The 21,873-nt window shown below is 45.8% G+C and overlaps 1 protein-coding gene across 1 annotated transcript in view; it reads right to left on the reverse strand.

The window, feature by feature from the left end:
* RUVBL1 (RuvB like AAA ATPase 1) overlaps nucleotides 1-21,873 on the reverse strand; it is a 110,689-nt gene that overhangs the window by 53,277 nt on the left and 35,539 nt on the right. The window contains exon 4 of the mRNA XM_078661740.1: nucleotides 7,931-8,082. Within this exon, the coding sequence (XP_078517866.1) occupies nucleotides 7,931-8,082 (152 nt within the window). The remainder of the gene's footprint in view (nucleotides 1-7,930; nucleotides 8,083-21,873) is intronic.

Below are 21,873 nucleotides of genomic sequence, written 5' to 3' on the forward strand. Positions count from 1 at the left end.
TTTGGTTCACACCACATTTGTCAATCATATAGACCTAGACTGGCAAGAGCATTGGCTCCTCTGACTACCAGAGCTGACATTGAAGAAAAAAGCTTACCAGCGTTATCCAGACGCCGGTCTTCTTTATCTGGAGGTGAGGAGATGGGCGCAAAAGTGTTCTAGACTTTCGCTGAGCTGCCTGAGAAGTTACAGAGTCCGGCTTGGGATGACCCACCTGACAGGCAGGCGCATCCTCCAGAGCCTAGTAATTTTTCTCCAATCTGGATAAGACAGGCGTCACGATCGCTGGCAATTATGCTTTGAGCCCTTCCTCCCATATGTGGCTGACAATAGGGATAGCTTGCACCGACTTTCTAAAGGGTTCTTTAAAATCATACAAAAACAGTCAGTTTGAGATGTTGGCATTGGCAGATCAAACCTTTTGGCAGCCCTTTCAAGTAAGTTGTGAAAACCACAAATGCCCTCTGTTGGCGAGTCAATGATACAGAAGAGAGAGAAGATGGTGTGGGGATGAGAATGTCGTCCCAGTCTCAATGTGGATCCCCCCTCTTTTTGGTCATCATCTGTTGTCTCTGGATCTTGTTGAGGATGGTGGTGATTTCTGAAGAGGCTCCGACTGCAAATCTTGAAACCTCTTGGAGATAGATGGGATAGATCATGGCCGAGGGGCCAATGTAGACTGTTCAGAAGGTGCAGATGCAGACGGAAATCTCTTCCTATAGTCTGCCAGCATGATTTGCAGGTCTGTTAACAGTGATGATGGCATGCAGACTACCTCCTCCTGAGAGTCACAATGGTAATCCTGCTGAAGAATGTAATACTGATGCTCCCCCAATACTCGTCAAAATTATCTTCCCGGCACTTAACATGCCATTTCGATGGGCTATTTGCGTAACCAAATGGACCATCATTCTCATCATCTTCCTCAGAATCTTGCTCTTCCAACAGATGAGATGGCAACAGAGGTGTAACCTTCCTGGGTTAGGTAACTTCTGGTGTAATCTGCCCTGTTCTAGGTTTTTCTCTCTTTCCCGGTGTTTTTTCCTTCGCCGACGACGTCGACAGTACCGCTGATGACACCACCATGGATATCGGCAGCAATTCAAAACCAGTAGTCAACGGAGTCGTTGCGGTAGATGTCGTCATTTCCGTCGTCATCGCTTTTGTCAACATCTTCATAGTCACTGACCGCGTCATTGATTTAGTCGTCGGCAGTAATGTTGACGGGGAAGAAACCTGAAGTTTTCACTGACGACGGAGCCTTAGACACTAGTGTTGATGACGGTGAGGCACTTGCCTTCTTTTTAGAAGTCGAAGATTGGGGGGCCTCCATACTCATTGACGATGATGAGGTCTTCTACGTCGATGGTCTTGCTGACTGTTTTTCCTCTGGAGGCACGGAGGAAGTTTCATGAAAGAGTGCCTACCTTGAGGGGGGTGTAGTTGAAGGCTCAGAGCTAGCCTTGTTTGATTGTCTGTCGCCTGAAGAATATCCCATTCTCTCCTTTTCAGATTTGTGAGGAGATTTTGAGGGACTGCCTTCCCGAGACCTATTAGAGGTCTTTTTGAGGGCTTTCTTTGGTTGCTCGCTAGAAGAATGGGCATGAGGTTATCTACCCCTCTTATGCGACCTCCTAGATGAAGAGAACGCCTCATCATTGTCCTCACTCAAAATCACTTCCTTCTTGCCCTTAAGTTTTTGAAGCCATATAAGAAGGCGCCCCTCACGATCCCTCAAAGTCTTGTTAGAAAAGGTACGACATACCTTACACTCCTTTGCCCTATGGTTGGTGTAGGAGAGTAGGGTCTGCAATCCTATGATCACCCCAGATTTTTGCTTTTTGCTTCACTGGTTTACGACTTTCCCTGGCTGTGGGCCTGCTAATCAGACCCACAGCCTAGCTGTTCTCTCTACTCCAAATTGTACCCAGGTACTGAATTGGCACGGGGCCCTCTCTTGTGTCCCTGTAACCAGGGCAGAGGTGTACCCAGAAGTCTCCCAGGGGCTGCAGCATGTATTATGCCACCCCTGGGTTGACTAAATCAGACACAACTGGCTGCTTGACAGCTGGGGCAAGGTGGTGTACCCACCCTTTGCTTTAGATATAGTATTCCTATATCTAACCCTAAAATGGACACATATATTCCTATCAGTCACTCCTATGGCAGGCCTTAACAATCCTGAAGGCAGAGTGCTTGGAATAATGTGAAATGGTGCTCTGGCATGAGCTGAGCCCGTTTGCAGCTTGCGGAACCAAGTCCTAATAGCTGTTCCATGATAACGCTATACCATATACTCTTAAGTGCATTATGTACCTCGCGGTCAAATGCTAACTTTGGTATAGCATTATCAAAACATGTCGAGTAAGGTGTCATACGAATTGGAATACTAACCCCTCGCCAATTCTGGCGACGGGGTTAGCATTCCACCCCTCTAGAGGGACACGACATGTTGGTAACCTGTACTCCGGTTAAAGTCAGACATAGCCTCAGCTTCCACAAAATGGATGCTGCCACCGAGACACAAGTCTGCCCTCCTGCTGCTGGGAGTCCTTCCAGCGCGGGAGGCAAGGACAAAGGGTTTTCTGCCAGGGGCGGTTCCAGCACCGACCCAGACAGGATTTTGTGTATCCCAGGTAGGCAGGGCTATAGAGGAAGGTGACTGCAAGTGGCACCCCGGTGCTCACTATGCATAGGCCGCCCTGAACCAGTTCCAGGGGCACACCAGCCCCTGAGCTGGGGAAAGTCCGGCTGGGGAGAGGGGTGTAACCACCCCCCTCCTAGTCCCACTCATAGGGCAGGACTTAGTCGCGTGCCAGCCCCCTTTTGCAGGATAAAGGTAGGAGCAGGCCCCCTTCCAAATCAGATCATCTTTGAATCCTGAACCGACTTTCTACGAAAGGAACTCAAGACTCTTCCTAAGATTTCTCCCTTGTGACTAAGGAGTAGTCACCCTGCAGCAGCAGGCACCATCAAGCATCGTGGTCTGCTGTAAGTCTCTCCTCCGGATCAAGACTGCCCAGCTCGACGAGAACCGGCTTCCCTGGCACCTCTGACCTCTACCTGCATCTTCAGCCCAGCTGAGACCCGTGGGTGTGACGAGACCTCGAGGGACCGGCCATCTTCAGGACTGCACGACGCTTGCCCAGCACGACCACCGAGTGACCCTCGACTGAGTGCTTTGGGGTAAGAGAAGCCCCGACCCTGAGCAGCTCCAGCACCGAAGTTCAGCCCCCTTGCATCCACGAGATCTGCGTGGGGCCCTTCTGCTCTTTACTGCTAACCGCGTTGTCCAGGTCACTTGCCCGTTGGCTAGTGGCCCTCTGACGACGAACTTCGACGACAAACACCGCTGGTCTGGTTGCTCCAGACTGGCCCTTGCTCCCCTCCAACAGAGGAGCACCCCGGACCCTCCTGGTCCACTCCAGACGCCATTTTAAGTCCACCGCGTGGGCTTGCATTTGCCAAGACTTGTTGCCCCAATCCTGGGTCCAGCGACGTCGACAGCAGATATCTTCGTGGGACAGCTCGCACCTCCATCCTGGTCGCCGACAACGCCTCCTGGTCCGAGAGACTGCAGAGCCCAGCAGCGCCCACTCACCTGGTTGAGGTGACTTTGTCCGGTGCCACTCTGGTGCCCACTTAATCACTGGCTGGTGATTCAGAACTTGGTCCCCTCTGCTTACAGGTCTTCTTCTTCCCCAATCCAAGCTTGGATCACCACGAACTTCTTCACTGGTCGCCTGCCAGCAACTTCTTTCTTCAGGCTCCATAGACTGCAACGAGGATCTCCGACGTCTTTTCAGCCCTATGCAGCCGCAGCCCCTGGGCTAGGTAACCTGAGCATTTCGGTGCTCCAGCATAGTCTAACTATCTAAGTGTCAGGATCCTTTGTCGTTTCAGCTCTACCTAGTCGGGTTCGCCCGAGAACACTAACTTTGCTTTTACTAGCCTCCATAGACTTTTTCCCGCCTTACGCGCGAGAGTTCCCACTCTGCACACGACGTCCCTAGGCCTCCTGCTTGCAATCTGAAGATTCAGTAGATTAGTCCTAGCGATCCTAAAGCCTATGAGAATAGTTACTTACCTGCTAGTAATTCGCATTCCACTTGTGTAGTATATGGTTTTTCGTGCCCCTCGGGCATTTGTGTAAATTGTGCGACTTTAAGTATTTCTTTAAGAGTTTTGTTGTGTGCTTAGCTCCCTGTCTCATAAAGAGCCAGGGTAGTCTTGTTATAAATAAAGATACTTTATTTTTCATAACAACTTGTGTGGTGTCCTTTCACTTGGTGTTCAAGGGGTATATGTGATGGTAAAACAGCTGGCTTAACACGCCCTCTAGAGTTTAGCCTAAAGACTGCACGTGTCCATGCTACTAGGATAGCTGGTCTATCAGGTTGACTTACAACCAAACATCAATAAGGGTTGTTTGGACTGATACATAGTGATCACTAGAATAGTGAGCGCTGCATATCAGGCCAACTTCTCACAGTTGGGATACAGGCAATAAATGTAGTCACTGTGAGGGTCGTCTGTATGAAGTATTTTCTTGAAGCAGGTGGCACAGGCTCTAAAAAGACTTTTTCTCCTTATCCGACATGACTATGCCAGAAACAGGCAAATCAATACTGAAGAAGATGGTAGTGTAGCAGATAATGTTGATTGAAGCAAAGTAATCTGTCAAAAACCACTGAAGTAGTAGAAGAACCGGAGCAGAGCTCAGAGGAGACTCCCTAGCGCAACGTGCAGTAGAAAATCTGAGGGCTTAAGGTTCTCTCAGGAGTGTTCTAGAGAGTGAGAGGTCCCGATTGGTTCAGGATTTACTTTTGGTCTCTTTTACAAAACAATAGGAGATGGGTTACAAATAGAGATAGGTTACAAAACTGAAACCGGGGACTCCCATCTCGACGATGGGTAATGATTCAAGCATGTGAACCTATGAAAGTTCCAATACTGGAGTATATAAAGTTAGTGTTTTAAAGGTGGTGGGTAAATTATTAATTTACGGTAGAACTGAAACTTTGGAATTTCTTATGTTTGTGTAATTTGAGTTTGGTTTGTATAGAAAGAATAAATACAAATTTCCAAACTACAACTAAGTTTTGACCTTTGGTTTTTTCCATTGAATTTTAATTTTTAAATTGTAGAGTCCAGTGTCATTGGGTGGAGTGTTGTACAGTACAGTAGAGAGGAGGGTGCCCCGCCCCCAGCCTCCACTTGCTACGGCCGGCAGCACACAGAATAAAAAGGTAACCATTTTATTAGCAGCAAGTGGGGCGACACTTTCGCCCACAAAGAGAAAATATCCCATGTAGCTACTGCCACTTTGTGATTAGAATACATATTTTAACACACGCATATATTTATGCACACACACACGTACAAGGACTGACTTGCGATAAGATAATGTTTTAAAAGTGAACAAATAACTTACTTAATGGTCAACTGTACCAAGGTTAGCCCGAGCCAGGAGACTCGACTGGGTAGTGGCGGCCCTACAAATACCTGCAGTCACTCAAGCAACCTTGCACTCCGAAGTGCGTTGATCTCAGGCAACCAAGACGTGCTTCCCGCTTATACTAAAAACCCTATCCCTAAGGTATCAATACACCGAAATTCTTCAGCTTGGTGCAATAATGCTACATCACTGAATTTCAACTGCACCAAATACTGCAAAGAGGTGCCTTGTTGTGCGGATGAGACAAGCAAAATGTGGTTGTATCCAGACGTGTCTAAACACGGCGCAAAAAAGCTTCACATTGCTGCTTTGTGGACACTGCGTCCTTGCAAAGCCTACTCTGCCTTTCTGAAACTATGACTTGCGTGCACTTCACATATTTTGGCTGCGTAGATTGGCACATCTCTCTCAAGTAGATTTTAAATAAAAGATGTAATTCTCCCCACATCAATAACAAAGAACGATGACACAACAGGATATTCATATATGTTCACAATAAGAATTGTCACTTCAGCATAAGCTTGCAAAATGACAGGATATTAAAGTTGAAATGCTGGTGTATGGCTCTCATCTGGGTTTGGATTGAGGGTTGGAGGAGGCCCTATATCTGTGAACATAACTCGTTAGACTAAGTGCTTATTTGAATGACCAGATTGTCATACTGTGCAGAGATTCATTCTACCAGAATTAACTGTGCAAGGTGTGCAATGTTCCCTGACTCACGAGAAAGGCCCTAGCTTCACTCAATCTTTTCAAACCGTGATGTGAAATCTTGTTTTGGAGGGCAGAGCTCTGCCTTCAAGCCCGTTTATGCCAGGCGGGCGGGTTATAAACAGATTTAGAGGTTTTTCTGTAGAGGACCTCATCTTTGGTGCAATCAGGTTTTAGCAGTGTTACACTTCAACAAGTGAAATGCTCATATTGGGTAGATATTTTATTTGTCTTAATCCAAATGTGTTTTTGGTTGCAATGGTTTGGAAGGTAGAGTTTCTATCTAAAAAGTGATGTTCATGTCTCCGCACACACACACCATTACAAAAACCTAGTCTGGAAGCATTTAACGATTCTTTTGATTGACAGGTCTTCTTGAAAAAAGTAGCTTGAATTTTAACAACAGCATCAAGTTGATTATTGTTTGCACTGAGATATGACTTCTAGTTATTCATTGTAGACTCTTTGCTCTAATTTTGGAGCTCGTGTTCAAATCCAGCATTTTGAGTTTCTGACATGCTGTTTGTGCGTCCTAATGAACAGAGCACAGCGATGTGGCTAGCAACTCCAGCGCCTTGAGACCCTCACGAGTGATCTGCAGCGCTTTATAAATCCTAATTTATCGATTGATAATGGGTAAACTTCAGGTCTTCAAACCGGTTATAGGGTTGGCTGAAAATAAAGCAAAGCAATGCTGTCGGAGTACAAAAATCTAAAATTCTTCCGATGACAGTGGTGAAATGTTTAGGAATGTCATTTTATGCAAATAGTAGATTCAGATGCAGAACACCCACAACTACGGAATGTATGTGATGACTGTTGAGAGGGCCCGTCCGTATGATGAACAGTGTTATACTAAACATCAGCTCCTCTGGTGCTCAGCATTAGATTATTGTTAATCTTTCCAGGACGCTCTTACTACTCTGAACTATCACAGGTCGAGAAATGTTGTGAACCATTACTTCGAGGGTTCTCAGACACTCCAGCTCAGCATGGTCCGCCCACCTGAACGGAGAAGCGCAGAGTAAATAAGTAAGAAAAAGCTGGCGACAGGTCCTGCAGTGAGAACCAGGCATATGATGACCGTGGGAAACATTAAAATTGACCCGGTTTTCCCAACAGAGTGATGCGGTCTAGAAACAGAGTGAATCTTAGACTATTCTTTCGATGGTTTTTGAGAAGCACAAGATTTGTACAGGTCTGAAACGGTCTGGTATGTTAGACGTGTAATTGGGCATTTGAGACTGGTTCTACCGACGAGCGTTTTAAACTGGGTGAATTACGAGTCTGTTGGTAAGCCCCAAAATACATTTGATGCCAGAGATGGAATTGAGGGTACATCTCAAATATTGGCAACATTTATGCCATGAGGTTGCATGGTTTGGGTTCTGCAGACATGTTCCATTCTACTTTGCTGATTGGCCTTTTTCTGCCCACCAGATAAGTGGTGTAATGGTGGTACAGCCCTTTTTTTGTGTTACTTTTCTTTGAATTTGTTTTCATGTCGAATCTATGTGGCCTGTGATTTCTCGTTTTATTTTATCCACTGCTAGTGCATGGTAAATTATTTGTTAAATTGTAGATGATTCAGAAACTGATTTGGATCTTTTTAAGAATCAATAATGGAATCTAGGTAAACTGTGGACAAAACTCGCAAAACACTTGTTTCCCAAGAGTACTCAGCACAATAACTAACAGACTACAATACACAATCATAGTGAACTGACATTTATAATGAGTAACAGGTTTGCAGGACTGTACCTTAAGCTGTTTGGTTCCTTTTGCTGTTTTAAGTCCTATGATGACGTGGCTGATCGTCTTTCCATACCCCCCCATTGGGTTTTCGGTCTCACACGGGGATAACTCGGTTACTTCTCCTTCATATACCTCTTTGGTCTCCTTTATCCTCAAGCCTGTGAAATGCAAATTCGACAATTCTCAATGACTCTTCAAGAACTAGAAAGACAACACCTACTATGAGAAATTATCCAGCAACGCAAGAGGAGGATTTAGGATTTTGTGCATTACAAAATCCGCTGCTAATTTTAAACTGAAGCATGGCCCAGTCTCAGGTTGATCACCATATGAAGATATCTCATGAGTGGCATTTAAAAGAAATGGTCTAAAGTTTGCATATAACATTGACAATGTTCTCTTTCAGACACGGTGTTATAGATAAGAATCAAGCAAATTAATAAATGTTCACTCTAGAGGAACAACCTAAAAAAGTGTGAAGGAAAACAAGTTTATGCAGTTAACTGGCTAGGGTTCTAAAGGTGGAATGTGGAGCAGGAAGTGAAAAGGTGCAAGTTCAAACAGAGCAATAAGCTGTAGGGCAATTCATGACTTCTGAATCTTTTCCTTCCTTACTAATGTGTGTGTTTTCCTACAATCTGTTATCTTAGTGGTCATTGGGACTTCTAAAGCTGGTCAGTCTTCTCTGTAGAAGATACGTTCCAGGGATCGACACAGCGGCCACTCGTATTCTCTGGATCCTATACCTCAACTATTTTGCGTATTGTTTGCTTTACTGGCGCTTCCTTGGGCCAGTGTGCAGCTCTACAGTCCAGTTACACTGCTAGTAGTGGACGTCTTGCAGCATACACAGCCGTGTTAGCAGTCTTCAAAATACTCTACATATAAACTGTAGTACTTTTATCTTTAAAGAGACTGCAAATGTTGTATTTATTACTCCAGGTTTTTATCAGAATGCAGCAATGTTCCATATTCGGCCCTTTCAAAGCAACAAGATGCTCTTCTGTTCATAAATAGGGAGGATCTAGTCCAGTGACTGAGTAAGGGCCCAGGCAGAGGTTCTTGGCCCTCAACACAAAAGGCTAGCATTGGTCCCTGTCTAGTGAGCCCGAGTGCTTGGGCAATGGCTTAGAAACAGGCCATGCTGCCTATCAGAAGCATGGTACAGATTTTAGGGCTTCCCTACTTTTAACAACGAGTGCCTGTTTATACTTCAATGTCATTACTTTAAAAGCTGCCCTAAGACTGTAAAGTGTTTTACCAAGAGTAGCTTTCAAAACTGACAATAGCCATCATACACTTTGGGCACCTTACAAAATGTTTTGAGTAGGATTTATGTCCACTTGATAAATGTTGGCACTGTAGAACAACTAATGGTGGTCCCCTGCACAGTTTATTTTTATTTTATTTAGAAAGTTTTATATAGTGCGAACAAGACCCATGCAGTTATCAGAGCGCATTACACATGATAGAGGCAGTGGAAATAGATAATATTCTCCGATACAGATGGATGCGAAGATAAGAGCATGAACAATAATAATAATACCAATACTCATAACAATGACAGTAAGCAATGGTCATGCAAATAGTGTAAGAGAACAAATGGGGTACGGGGTCAGAGATCAAAGGAACTAGGGCAAAAGTTTGCTCATGAGCCAAGATTTCACATCTTTCTTGAAGGCGACCTTTAAAGGATTCAGTCTGGTTTCTGGGGGCAGTGAGTTACAGATTCTCGTGGCGATCCCAGAAAAGGCTTTGTAGTAGGTTTTCTTTTTGGAGAATCTCTGTGGTGTAAGCAGTAGAGTGCGGAGTACGGAAGATTTGCCGCCACCTGAAAGGACCAACTTCTGAGCCATATATCACGGGGTATTGAAGTGAAGGGCTTTATGGGTCATGTAAGCGATTTTATTTGAATTCTTGCTTCACAGGGGAGCCAGTTGAGAGTTTTACGGTCGGGGAAGTTGTGTCAGTTTTTTTTTATTCCATGATCAGTCTAGCAGCGGAATTGAGGGAGGCTCCCAGAGGAACCGTTGTAGACCTGGGTAGACCACAAAGAGTAGCACTGCCATAATCAAGCCTAGGCTTGTACAATCTAATGACTGGTAGCAGAATACAATAACTCATGAGTGGAAACCCTCAGGTGGACATGAGTGGGGTCTCTTCTGATGAAAGTGTGACAATGAAGGATACCACCCTCTCCTTGACCAGCCTAACGGTATCCCCTGAAGATTAGGGTCATCTACAGAATCCTTGAGGTCTTAGAGCAGGTAGGATTCACTTGGGACACTCGGGTCCAGTAGCGCTATATAAAACTCTCTAAATAAATAAATAGAATAAATTAATACTTAGGGTCCTTTTGACTCTTAGGATAAGATTGTAGGGATCCATTAGCCCTGATGAATACCCCATACCTTAAGGGCTAAGTTGTGAGGGCAGAAACATGTTGGCAAATATAGGGCAGGCATGAGTCATTGTACTCTGTGATACCCATCATTAGATTGGTTTTAATATTCCCATGGTCTTTACGATTAAAGTTTTAACTGAGGAACCCAAGGGTTTTTTGTTTTTTATTCATCTAGATCTCGTTACTGTCCAGTAGTTTTATGTAAGAACTCCCTCCTACCCGCCAATTCTTCAAGGAGGTTGAGTCCGCCTCGATGGTACCATCTTACCAGGGTGGGGAGAGGATGTCATTGATGAAGCATGACACTTATGTGTGTGAGGCATCCTCTTCCATTAGGTTTGGCTTTCCCGTTCTGAACGGCCCCCACGTGACTTGCAATAGGAGGTACTGGATCTGATTTGGGGTCCTATGCCCTCTCGGCTGATACTGGCACCCTATTTTATTGTGGTTGTGTCACATGGAGAAAGTTGCACAAACGTGAGAGAGTACACATATTTGTATGTACCCAATTTGTCTTCCAGGATACACAATCATTAAAAATATGGCATGGTGTCTACATAGGATCCATAGACATCTCAGACCATGCTGCAGTAACTCTCACTTTGAAAATGATTAGCACAGCCGCTGCAGACAAAAGATGCTGGATGGGGAGGTACCTTTAACAAGGTGCAGCTAACAGGGCAGAGATTTGACAAACAACTCAGGACTAGCTGAAGCACAATGATACCCTTGATACCCCACGCGAAACTCCAAGGCAGGGAGGAAACGAAAACTGAATTACAGAAACCTAAGCAAAATAGAACATTAGCGCAGTCGAGTGGACCGTTTTAAGAAGGCCTTGCCGTCTTTAGATATTGAATTTGCTAAAGCCCGCACAATCCTGGTGAGGCATAAATAGCCACTCATAATAGGCCCAGAATAGTGATAGATAGAGGGGGGCTTTTTAAGGCAATTTACGAACAACTGTACACAAAGGTGGATGAGACTAGGAAAGCTGAGACAAGTATGATGCAAATCCTACATCTCAGCAACTATCAAAGACATAAAACTCTTTAAATCTCCAGGTCATAATGGCGTTGCATTATTTTTTTTAACATTTGCAATACTAATATCAATGTTTAACACCTGCTACAATCTATAGCAGAAAAGGGAAGGCTACAAAAAGAATCTATGGCTTGACATAGCAATCCTTCCAATACCAGGCAAAGAGGGGCATCTGCCATGCTTGAAATCAGGTAAAATGTATCTACAAAGGCTCTAGCTTCCAGTTGTTCGGTCCTAGCTGCTAGTTGTTCGGTCCTAGCTGCTAGTTGTTCGGTCATAGCTGCTAGTTGTTCGGTCCTAGCTGCCAGTTGCCAAGTCCTAGCTGTTCGACTTACAGACCTACCAGACATTATGCATTAAGACAATCAGGACTTATCGAGAGAGGGCCCGTTTTGGCCAGAAGGGGGTATGGGGTGGAGGGGAAATGTTGGGATTACCCTTTTATAGGATTCCTGTAGGGTGAACCTCTGCAACTCTTGGGTAGACACTGTATAATGCCAATGACCATGCATTGCTCTGGTGTCGCTGCTGGGAGGTCTCGTCAAAGAACATACCAGCGCTGGAGGAAGCATTTTAATTCCTGTGGGGTGCACCTATGACATTCTTGAGTGGACTCCTAAGAGGATGTACCACGGCGGTCTGTAAAATGGCATTCCTGTAGGGTGCACTCCCTTGTGTACTCCTCAGAGCAGGTACCATGGCTGGCTGTATATGCCAATTACTATTCATTGCTCCTCTGCGGCTCCTGTGTGGACTCCTCAAAGCACATAGGCAGCAGGCAGTATAATGCACAGCTCCTCTGCTACTCTTGGGTGAACTCAGAGCATACACTATGGTTGACTATATAATGCTCATTGCTGTGGGGTGCACCTCTGCAATTCTTGGACGGCTCCTAAGAGCATGTACCATGGCTGGCGGTATAATGCCCACGCCTGTGGGGTGTTCCTCTGCCACTACTTGGTGGACTTCTGAGCATGTACCACAACTGGTTATAAAATGCCCATTCCTGTGGGTTACTCCAGAGTGGACTCCTCAGAGCATGTATCATGGCTGGATTTATAATGCCCATTCCTATGCACTGATCCTCTGCTGCTCCTGAGTGGACTCCTCAGAGCAAGTACCATGGCTGGCTGTATAAAGCCCATTCCTATGCATTGATCCTCTGCCACTCCTGAGTCAACGCCTCAGAGTATGTAGCATGGCTGGCTGTGTAAACCCATTCCTATGCATTGCTGTTCTGACACTCCTGAGTGGATTTCTTGGAGCGTTTACCACGGCTGGCTGTATAATGCTCATTCCTGTGGGGGTGCACATCCGCCACTCCTGAGTCAACTCCTCAGAGCATGTAGCATGGCTGGCTGTGTAAACCTATTCCTATGCATTGCTGCTCTGACACTCCTGAGTGGATTTCTCAGAGATGGCCACTCCCCTGTTGTGCCGCAGTGGGCCAATCTGAATCTTTATGCTGGCTCATTGGTATAATGACAATGCCTATGGATTGCTCCCTGCCACTCCTGGGTGGCCTTCCTCAGCGCATGCTTTAGGCTGGGTGGATCAAGTCAATTTCTATGGGTTCCTCTTCTGCTGATCCTATATTATAGTCAACAGAGCACTGCAGTTACCAATGGCAGGACCCTTCACCACTGGGCACATCCATCGCTCTTAATGCAGAGTGGGTGCACCTGCATGAAAGAGAACACCCAAGATATGGTCGGGATCAGCATGTGTGACGCAGTCTACTCTTGCACGACTCTCCTGTATCCAGGCACATGCAAGGCTTTTAAGCCAGCTGCAACCGATGTAACGCAGTCTGTCATACACCGAAACACTTCCCAGAAGGCCACCCTGCACTCATACACGTTCTATAGCTCACTACCAACATCTAATGGCCAAGTGTTTGTCTGTCACTCGCTTGTCACTTGAAGTCACAATAAGGGGCAGTGAAAAACACAAGCGCACAACTCTGATCCTCACACACAGCATCAAAACCCTGCTGGGATTGCCTACATGACAGACACCGTTCTTCCATCCATTGCATTCCCATGGAGCGGCGTGGTACTTACCCGCAAATGCACTTCACCCCGTCAGCTGCATGAGCTACATGAATGCAAGTACTACGCTTCTAAAATAAAATGTATTTAGTAAAAAAGTGTTGAAATGAGCCTTTCGTCCACGTTTTACGTGGTTGCATTTCAAATTTGATCGCTTGTAAGTGCACGTGAGCCAAAACGACAACGTCAGCTAAGTGACGAGTTCTTGTCTATGAAGTCACTTAAATAATTTCCTCATCGGAGATAGCTTCGCCTCACTGGGTGCTCCATGCATGCCCCGTGCAGTACCAAGAGCTACAGGGCCACAACCTGCTTGCAGCTCCACAAGGAATCAAGACACAGGCTTGTGGCAAGTGGCTTTACATGGAAGTAGGCAGTTAAGAAAGTAAATAATCCGGTCAGTATTGACCCCTTACCACTTGAAAGTGGATCAGAAACGTTATGTGGATTTAGCTCCTGGATTGAATGCTTCATAGTATAGATGTAGAGCAGTCATGCTAAAAGTAGGGGCCCGGGGTCACATGCGGCCCTCCGGACCTTCACGTGTGGCCTTCAGCTGAATGACTGCACTGGGCTTCTGAGAGCACCACCATTCATAAAGATGCTAATTAAATGGGCAAGTGTTTATTTACACTAACTGAAATGAAAGAAGAGGCAAATAAGGTATCCTGCACCATTTAACTTTAGGAAAACATTCACTTTTAAGACATCTTTCAACAAACGTGTAGAAATAAAGCATCTTCAAAACATTATTAAAAAGTGCATTTCATTAACATACGTTTCACCTTAGTACATCAGATTATATCAGTGCTTCGAGATATATGTTTTTAAAGTGACAGTTTTCAAAATGAATATAGGAACAGTCATGCCTCCTCTCAACCTGGCAACAATGCCAATAACTGAACTAAGAGGCAAGTCAGTTTTCGCAACACACCCTCTGGGTGGTCTGGGTTCTAATTATAGATGGACAACATTATAGTTTAATAAATCAAACACAAGAGAAAGTGTTATACTGCATATATCTTGTCCACATGTATTTCAAAGTGCTCCTATATGTCAAAATGAAGAAAAAGGAGGCACAGTGAAATTAGACAATTGCCTAGGATCACACAATTTGGTCAAGGGGGGAAGCCATGATTTTATGGCAAGACCGGAGGCTCCTATTATGCTTTCTTATCTTGCATTTTATTCAACAGCAGCCAAGATAAGTGTAAAACTACAGTTCCCAGAGGGCCAGGCAACAACTGGGCCATGGGAACGAGAAAAAACGAGATAACAGTAACCAATCAGAGGACACCTAATAGATAAGAGCCCACACTGACTGCGCAGCCTCCTCTTTTCTTGCTGCTCGCAGTCAGATAAGTGTTCTCTTATCTATGCTCGCTATGTTTCATGTGTATTTATGCATGTATATGTTTTATGCTTAATATTTCTTGCTGGTTTATGCTCTATTATTCACGCGCTATTGCGCTGCTCTGACTAGCGCTTTGGGCGCTTCCTTCCATTTCAATTGTTCCGCTTGCTTCACGCTTGTTTCCCTCCCCCCTCCCGCCCCTGCAGTGGTCTCGCCCGCTCCGCGGTCTTCGCGCTTGTTCGCGAACGTTCTTACCGCTTTGGAGCTCGCCTGCCTCTCCGGCACCGGAGCCTGTTTTCCGACTTCCCGCCCTCGGCCACTTTCACTCGCATTCTCGGAGCCGGCTGCCAGCCTGCCTTCAGCCCGGTCTCCTCGCTGCTTCAGAGTCGGCCCGCCCCTGCTCTTCCCCTGTTCACGCCCCCTGTATTTTTCACATTTATTAACCCTTCACTACCCTGCTCTGGCTGCAATGGAAAATGAAAGCTCTTCTGAGGAAAATTCCTCTTCTATGGATAATGGGTCTCTCAAGCAGGACCTTCACAGATTTATCAATACTTCTGTTGAACAGGCAATGGAAGTGTCTATGAAAAGACTGTCAAAAAATATGGAAAATTCCATGGTCAGTATGTTGTCCAAAGTTTTGGCCCATTCTGCGGGGGATAGCAGAAAACGCAAGGTGGAACACTCTGCTTCTGTGCAAAAATCAAAAAAGTCAGCTATGGTTAGCGAGTCTCACTCGCTTATGGACGAGGACGCAGTGCCTCCCAGGCCTCCTTCTAAGGAGGGGTTTGTCGGTTCCGAGGGCAAAAAGAAGCAAAAATCCAAGCACACAGAGTCTCCTACAAAAAAATTAATGATTTCCACCATCTTGGACACAGATGATGATATGCCTGATGCTGACGATCTATTTGATATCTTTGACGTCACTGACCCCCCCCCCCCCTAAACTTCCCAAATGTGATTCCTTTAACTTCGAGCCAGTGTTTGACTCGGAGGGTCTCCCTAGGTTTGACCCGTCCTCCATTCGTCATCCAAACTCGACCGAATGGCTACCCTCTCACCATGTTGGTGAATACATTTCCGCCCGCCTTCGTCTCCCTCTTGAGGCGACTGTGCGTTCCAGGTTGAAGTCTGAGTGTCCTAAACCCGCCCTTCCTGATAAAATCACCCTCGTCCCTTCCATCGACCAACCTCTCCTTACATTCTTTTCTAAATTTGGCAAGGACCCTCGTCGTGGGGTTGACAAGGCATGGTCCACGTGTCAAGACAAGTTATTGGACATTGTGGGTCCCTTAGCCCGTATCTTCGACATGGCAGAGTCTGCCCGTCTTGACGGTTCTGATCTTTCAGCCGAGGACATTTCCATGTGGGTCCAACGTGCTTTTTGCCTTCTGGGCAATGCCAATGCAGCCATTACCCACGAAAGACGTAAGGGCCTTTTGATCAAATTGGATCCCAAGCTGGCCAACCTTGCTCCTATGGACCCCGGCTCGAAGGCGAATGGTCTTCTCTTTGGGGAGAATTTGGTGCGCGACATCAGCCGATTTGTCTCTACCTTCGCTTCTCTTGACAAGGCTCAGCAATCTATCAAAAAGACTTTCGCCCCTCGGGTTTTTGGCCGGGCCGGACGAGGCAGGGGTCGCTCTTCCGGCCGTCCCTACAATCAAGGCTCCAAAAGCTCTTACGACAACACCCAAGAATACAAGCCGCGATTTTACCCACAGCGAGGCCGTGGTTTCCGCGGCCGAGGGCGTCAAGGTTTTCGCAACTCCAACTCCAATCAACCAGGTAAGCCTGTCTTCTTTCCCTCCTGTAGGGGGTCGATTGAAACGGTTTCTACCAAAATGGCATTCCATAAGTGCAGACCCGTGGGTCCTCTCCACGGTTCAAGGCTATCTTATAGAGTTTTACTCTCCTCCTGTCCAGACCTTTTCCCCTCCTCCTCCCGTGTTCTCTCTGCACATGGCAAACCTCATTTCCAACGAGATAGAATCTCTCTTACAAAAACAAGCCATTCAAATTTTTCCTTACGACTCTACAGGCTTTTTAAGCTCCATTTTTCTAGTTCAAAAGAAGAACAAGAAGTTACGCACGGTCATAAACCTGAAATGGTTCAACCACTTTGTGGTGTATCGTCATTTCAAAATGGAGACGATCCTTCATCTGAGGGACACCCTTCGGCCCCACGAATGGATGGTTCGCTTGGATCTCCAAGACGCCTATCTCACAGTTCCTATCCACCAGTCTCACTGGAAGTTTCTCCAATTCCAGTGGTCAGGTATGACCTACTGTTTTACATCTCTCCCTTTTGGTCTCTCCTCGGCACCATGGTGCTTCACGAAACTGCTGAAGCCAGTGGTCGCCTTTCTTCGCTCTCTTGGTATCCGTCTCATAATCTACTTGGACGATATCCTCCTCCTGAATTCAGACAAGCAGGGTCTCCTCACAGATCTTCAGACCACTCTGTCTTCTTTTGGACTTAGGTTTTCTGGTAAACCTCGAGAAATCTTCTCTGGTCCCTTCTCAGAACATGGAATTTCTGGGCTTCCTAGTGGATTCGGTGGCGGCGTCCTTACGCCTTCCCCTTTCCAAGATTTCCAAAATCAAAGCGGAAATCGCCTCAGTGCTCCATCTTTCTGTCATCTCCCTCAGATCTCTGGCCAGGATTGTCGGTCTTCTTTCTTCTTCTATTCAGGCAATATTTCCGGGCCCCCTGCACTACCGGGCCCTTCAACGCTTGAAGATCAGGCACCTTCGCCAAGGTCTGGCTTACTCAGACGTCATCGCTCTAGACCAAGAGTCCCGCACAGAATTGCAATGGTGGATAGACCATTTAGATGCGTGGAACGGGCGCACTATCTTCGCAACATCCCCAGATCTTGTGTTAGAATCCGATGCCAGTCTATCGGGTTGGGGCGCCCGATGTGGTCCAATCTCGACTGGAGGAGCATGGTCAAGAGAGGAGTCCAGACTGCACATAAATTGTTTAGAGATGCTTGCTGGCTCCTTTGCAATCAAAAGTCTTTCCAAAGACAGGATCCGCTGTTCCATACTCTTACGCATGGACAATGTTTCTGCGGTTCGCTACATAAATCATCTCGGCGGCACAAAGTCCAAACCCCTGGCAGACTTAGCGAAAAGTCTGTGGGAATATTGTCTGGCCCATCATCTCTCCTTGACAGCGGAATACCTTCCGGGCAACCTCAATTCAGTAGCAGACTGGCACTCGCGGTTCCTGCGCGACTCCAGCGACTGGAGGCTTTGTCCCTCCGTCTTCCTTTCTCTTTCAACTTTATGGGGTCCCTTTTCTATCGATCTCTTTGCTTCTCGCCTCAATTCCCAATTGCCCCAGTTTTACAGCTGGAGACCAGACCCCTTGGCTCTTGCCACGGATGCTTTCCTCCAAGTTTGGTCTCGTCAACTCCATTATGCCTTTCCTCCTTTCCTCATGATCAACAGAGTGCTGGCGCAAATTTGTCGCCAGGAATCCTCGCTGGTACTGGTGGTTCCTTTCTGGCAAGCCCAAATTTGGTTCCCTGTTCTTCTGGAGATGGCGATGGATTTTCCTGTACTTCTGCCATCCTTCGACGATCTTCTTCTCAACCCTCTAGGCGAGCGTCACAGCTTGATCCTGGACCACTCCCTCACTCTGTCGGCCTGGAAAGTTTCCGGCCTCCCCCTTCTAGAATCCTCATTTCACAAGAGGCTGCTCACTTTATCAACCAGGCCTGGGCCCCGGGCACTTCCAAAGCCTACAAATCCGCCTGGTCTCTTTGGGCAAGCTGGTGTCTGGAAAGGTCTCTCGATCCCTTTTCAACCTCTCTAAGTTCTGTTATCAACTTCATAGCTTCTCAGGCCAGCGCTGAGAAGGCCTATCGGACTATTAACCTTTATCGCTCTGCTATCTCCCTTCATCATGCCCACATTGATGATAAGCCCGTTGGGGCTCATCCTCTGATTTGTCGCCTCCTCAAGGGTGTTCGATGCTCCAAACCACCGTTGGCTAAGTATACCTTTTTGTGGGATGTTTCTGTTGTACTTAAATTGTTCTTGAATTGGCCCGCTAATTCTGCTTTGTCTCTCAAAATGTTGTCAGCCAAACTTACTATGTTGCTTTGCTTGGTGTCTATCAAAAGGGTTTCTGATGTTAGAGCCTTGGATGTTTCTTCTCGCCATTTTTCCCCTACAGGTGTGCTATTCCAGATTCGCAGACGCACAAAGACTAACTTAGACTCTGTTTTTTATCCCTATTTTCCCGATCAACCCCAACTTTGTGTGGGACAGTGTTTGAAAATGTATGAACAAAAGACCGCTGATCTCAGAACGCCCTCTTGTTCTCAACTCCTCATTTCTTTTCGTAAACCTCACCTTCCTGTTTCCTCCCCTACCCTTGCCAGGTGGGTTCGCTGGGTTATGTCCCTTGCCGGTATTGATGTCTCTGTTTTCGGAGCACATTCGGCTCGGGGAGCCATGGCTTCTAAGGCCTTTTGGGCTGGCTCCTGTTTAGAGGACATACTGAGATCAGCAGATTGGTCCAATGACAGTATTTTCCGCATGTTTTATTGTAAGCCTATTCATTCTGTTGCTTCTGATGTTGTTAATTTGCTTTGAACAAGCATAATAGGAGCCTCCGGTCTTGCCATAAAATGTAGATTTTCCTAGTTATTATGACGGAAAGTCTTAATTTTATTAAAGACACGGAGGCGAGTATTATCCCGCCGCTACACTACTAACATGTGTTCTCCCTCCCTACAGCGAATCCGGCCTTGCCACCTGCTTCATAAAAGATCTACTCTCCAGCGGTTCCGTTCATCTGCTGCTTGGATGTCTCCTCTGGTTCTTCCAACTCCTTCGGATCCTTTCCTTGGACTTTGGCTATGGATTCCACTGATTAAGGATTTCTGCTCCTGGACTTTGGCGTTCTTTCTGGTTATGGCTATATTTCCTTTATTCTCTATTGTTATCTGACTGTCTCTCAGCGAAAAGAGGAAGCTGCGCAGTCAGTGTGGGCTCTTATCTATTAGGTGTCCTCTGATTGGTTACTGTTATCTCGTTTTTTCTCGTTCCCATGGCCCAGTTGTTGCCTGGCCCTCTGGGAACTGTAGTTTTACACTTATCTTGGCTGCTGTTGAATAAAATGCAAGATAAGAAAGCATAATACTCGCCTCCGTGTCTTTAATAAAATTAAGACTTTCCGTCATAATAACTAGGAAAATCTACATTAATCCCAGGTTTGATGGTTTCACATTGTGCAATTCTATTTCATTCCTATTAAATAATTAAGTAACTTCCCTTTTCACTTGATTCTCCCAAGGTAGTGATAGCAAGCAGAGAAGGCTTACCCCAAGGTGTGGTAGAAGGATTCAGACTCAGATATAACATAACAAAAAGCCTTACTGCCACCGTGCTAGCATCAATGCGGCCTTTGGGCACACCGCAGACCTTACTTTGTGGCCCCGGGAAAATGTTTGAGAGTACACATGATGTAGAGTAATGGAATTATGGAAGGCCAAGGATAAACCCATGGACAAGGAATTCAGGATCATGGCAAGGAAGTCTGGGCCATCTGCATACAGATAAACACACTGTCGCACTCAACAGGACGGTCAACTTGATACCACTTGCCAATACATTGGGCTGCACACTTTACTCATTCATACAAGCTTGGATTTCCTAATTTACGCTGCACCCTTAGTTTGAGGTGTCACAGAACGTAACCATCCTCTTGGTGTGGTCCAAATCACACAGTACAAGGATAGGGAGTAAAGTCTGAAGTGTGTTGAGCAGGTCAGACTGACCATGACTGCACGATGAGGCCACAAGGTGAGGACAGAGGGGTGTCACCCCAAGCGACCAGTCACAGCTGCAAAAACAGGGAGTTAAAAAACATAAAACATACACCATCGACGTCTGGCAACAGTAAACTTTCTCTGCTTATTTGAAAACGTGAAGATATTTTCAAAATCGCTCCATTGCTGAATCAGCAGCACTGTCAAATCTCAGAAAGTAAAATCCAGCAACGGTTGGTTACATTCAAAAAAGCATCGTGATAATTTAAATAAACCCATTACATGTGTAAAAAGAGGCCAATGCGCTTAAAGCTCATCACTTTGACTATGTCGTGCAAAGATTCAAACAAGTCAAAATGTCTGATGAGAAAATTACTCAAAGACTATAAATGATGTAACATGTTTCTAAATTACAATTGAGAGATTAAAAGGAAATTAAGCAGATTTGGCGAAGCCCTGCAGAGCTTTAACTTGTACAACAAAGGGTGCATTCAAAAATAGCCCTTAAAATAAATATCCCAATTACCTCAAATTTCAACACACAAACTGAAAATATAAGGCGATAAGGAAAAATAAAAGTAACAGCTGGATGTAGCTCAGCATTATTTAACAGGTTTACTCTTCGAAACATAATTTAAATAAATCCTTCAAAAAAACTAACATCATTGCGCCAAACTCTAGCGTATTTGAAGGCGGGAGTTTGGTAAAGATCCGTTCTATAAGAAAACCTCAATTTGTCACTGAAAGCAGCACTTGTTTTGAGGTACTCCCCTGTGCTGACATCAAGGGAATGTGTGCAGCAGGCAGCTGTTAACAGTGACTTACCTCCCACTCCCCCCCACCCTGTTATCTCTCCATGTGACAACATGGATGACACCAGTTTCATCTACAGCTTCAAATTTCCAACCCCCTGACAGCGGCCTTCATCGCATCAAGGCATCTCCGCGACTACTCTTCCCTTTGTTTCGGACAGCTTTTCTCCATCCGCCTTCCCGCCCAGGCCGCCGTGACAGGAGCTTACCGACCAGATAATGCTGAAAGCACCCCTCTTACAGAAATCAATAAAGGGTCACTATTACTCAGCATTGGGATTAAGGAAGAGATTTATCTTTCTGTCGCTGCTGGTGAGAGCTTGTGAGAGAAGCCGTCCCAGTGATACCCAAAAGTGGTAACATACACACAGGACACTTATCAAACTCATTTATAGGCAGGCTCAGTCCATTGTGTACAGCTGAAAGGATCTATTCCACAAGGAATTTATGCATGTGGCCTGGGATGTAACCACTCAAGATTAAAAGGACTACAGC

The sequence above is a fragment of the Lissotriton helveticus genome, chromosome 9, assembly GCF_964261635.1.
Source record: "Lissotriton helveticus chromosome 9, aLisHel1.1, whole genome shotgun sequence".
Classification (NCBI taxonomy): domain Eukaryota; kingdom Metazoa; phylum Chordata; class Amphibia; order Caudata; family Salamandridae; genus Lissotriton; species Lissotriton helveticus.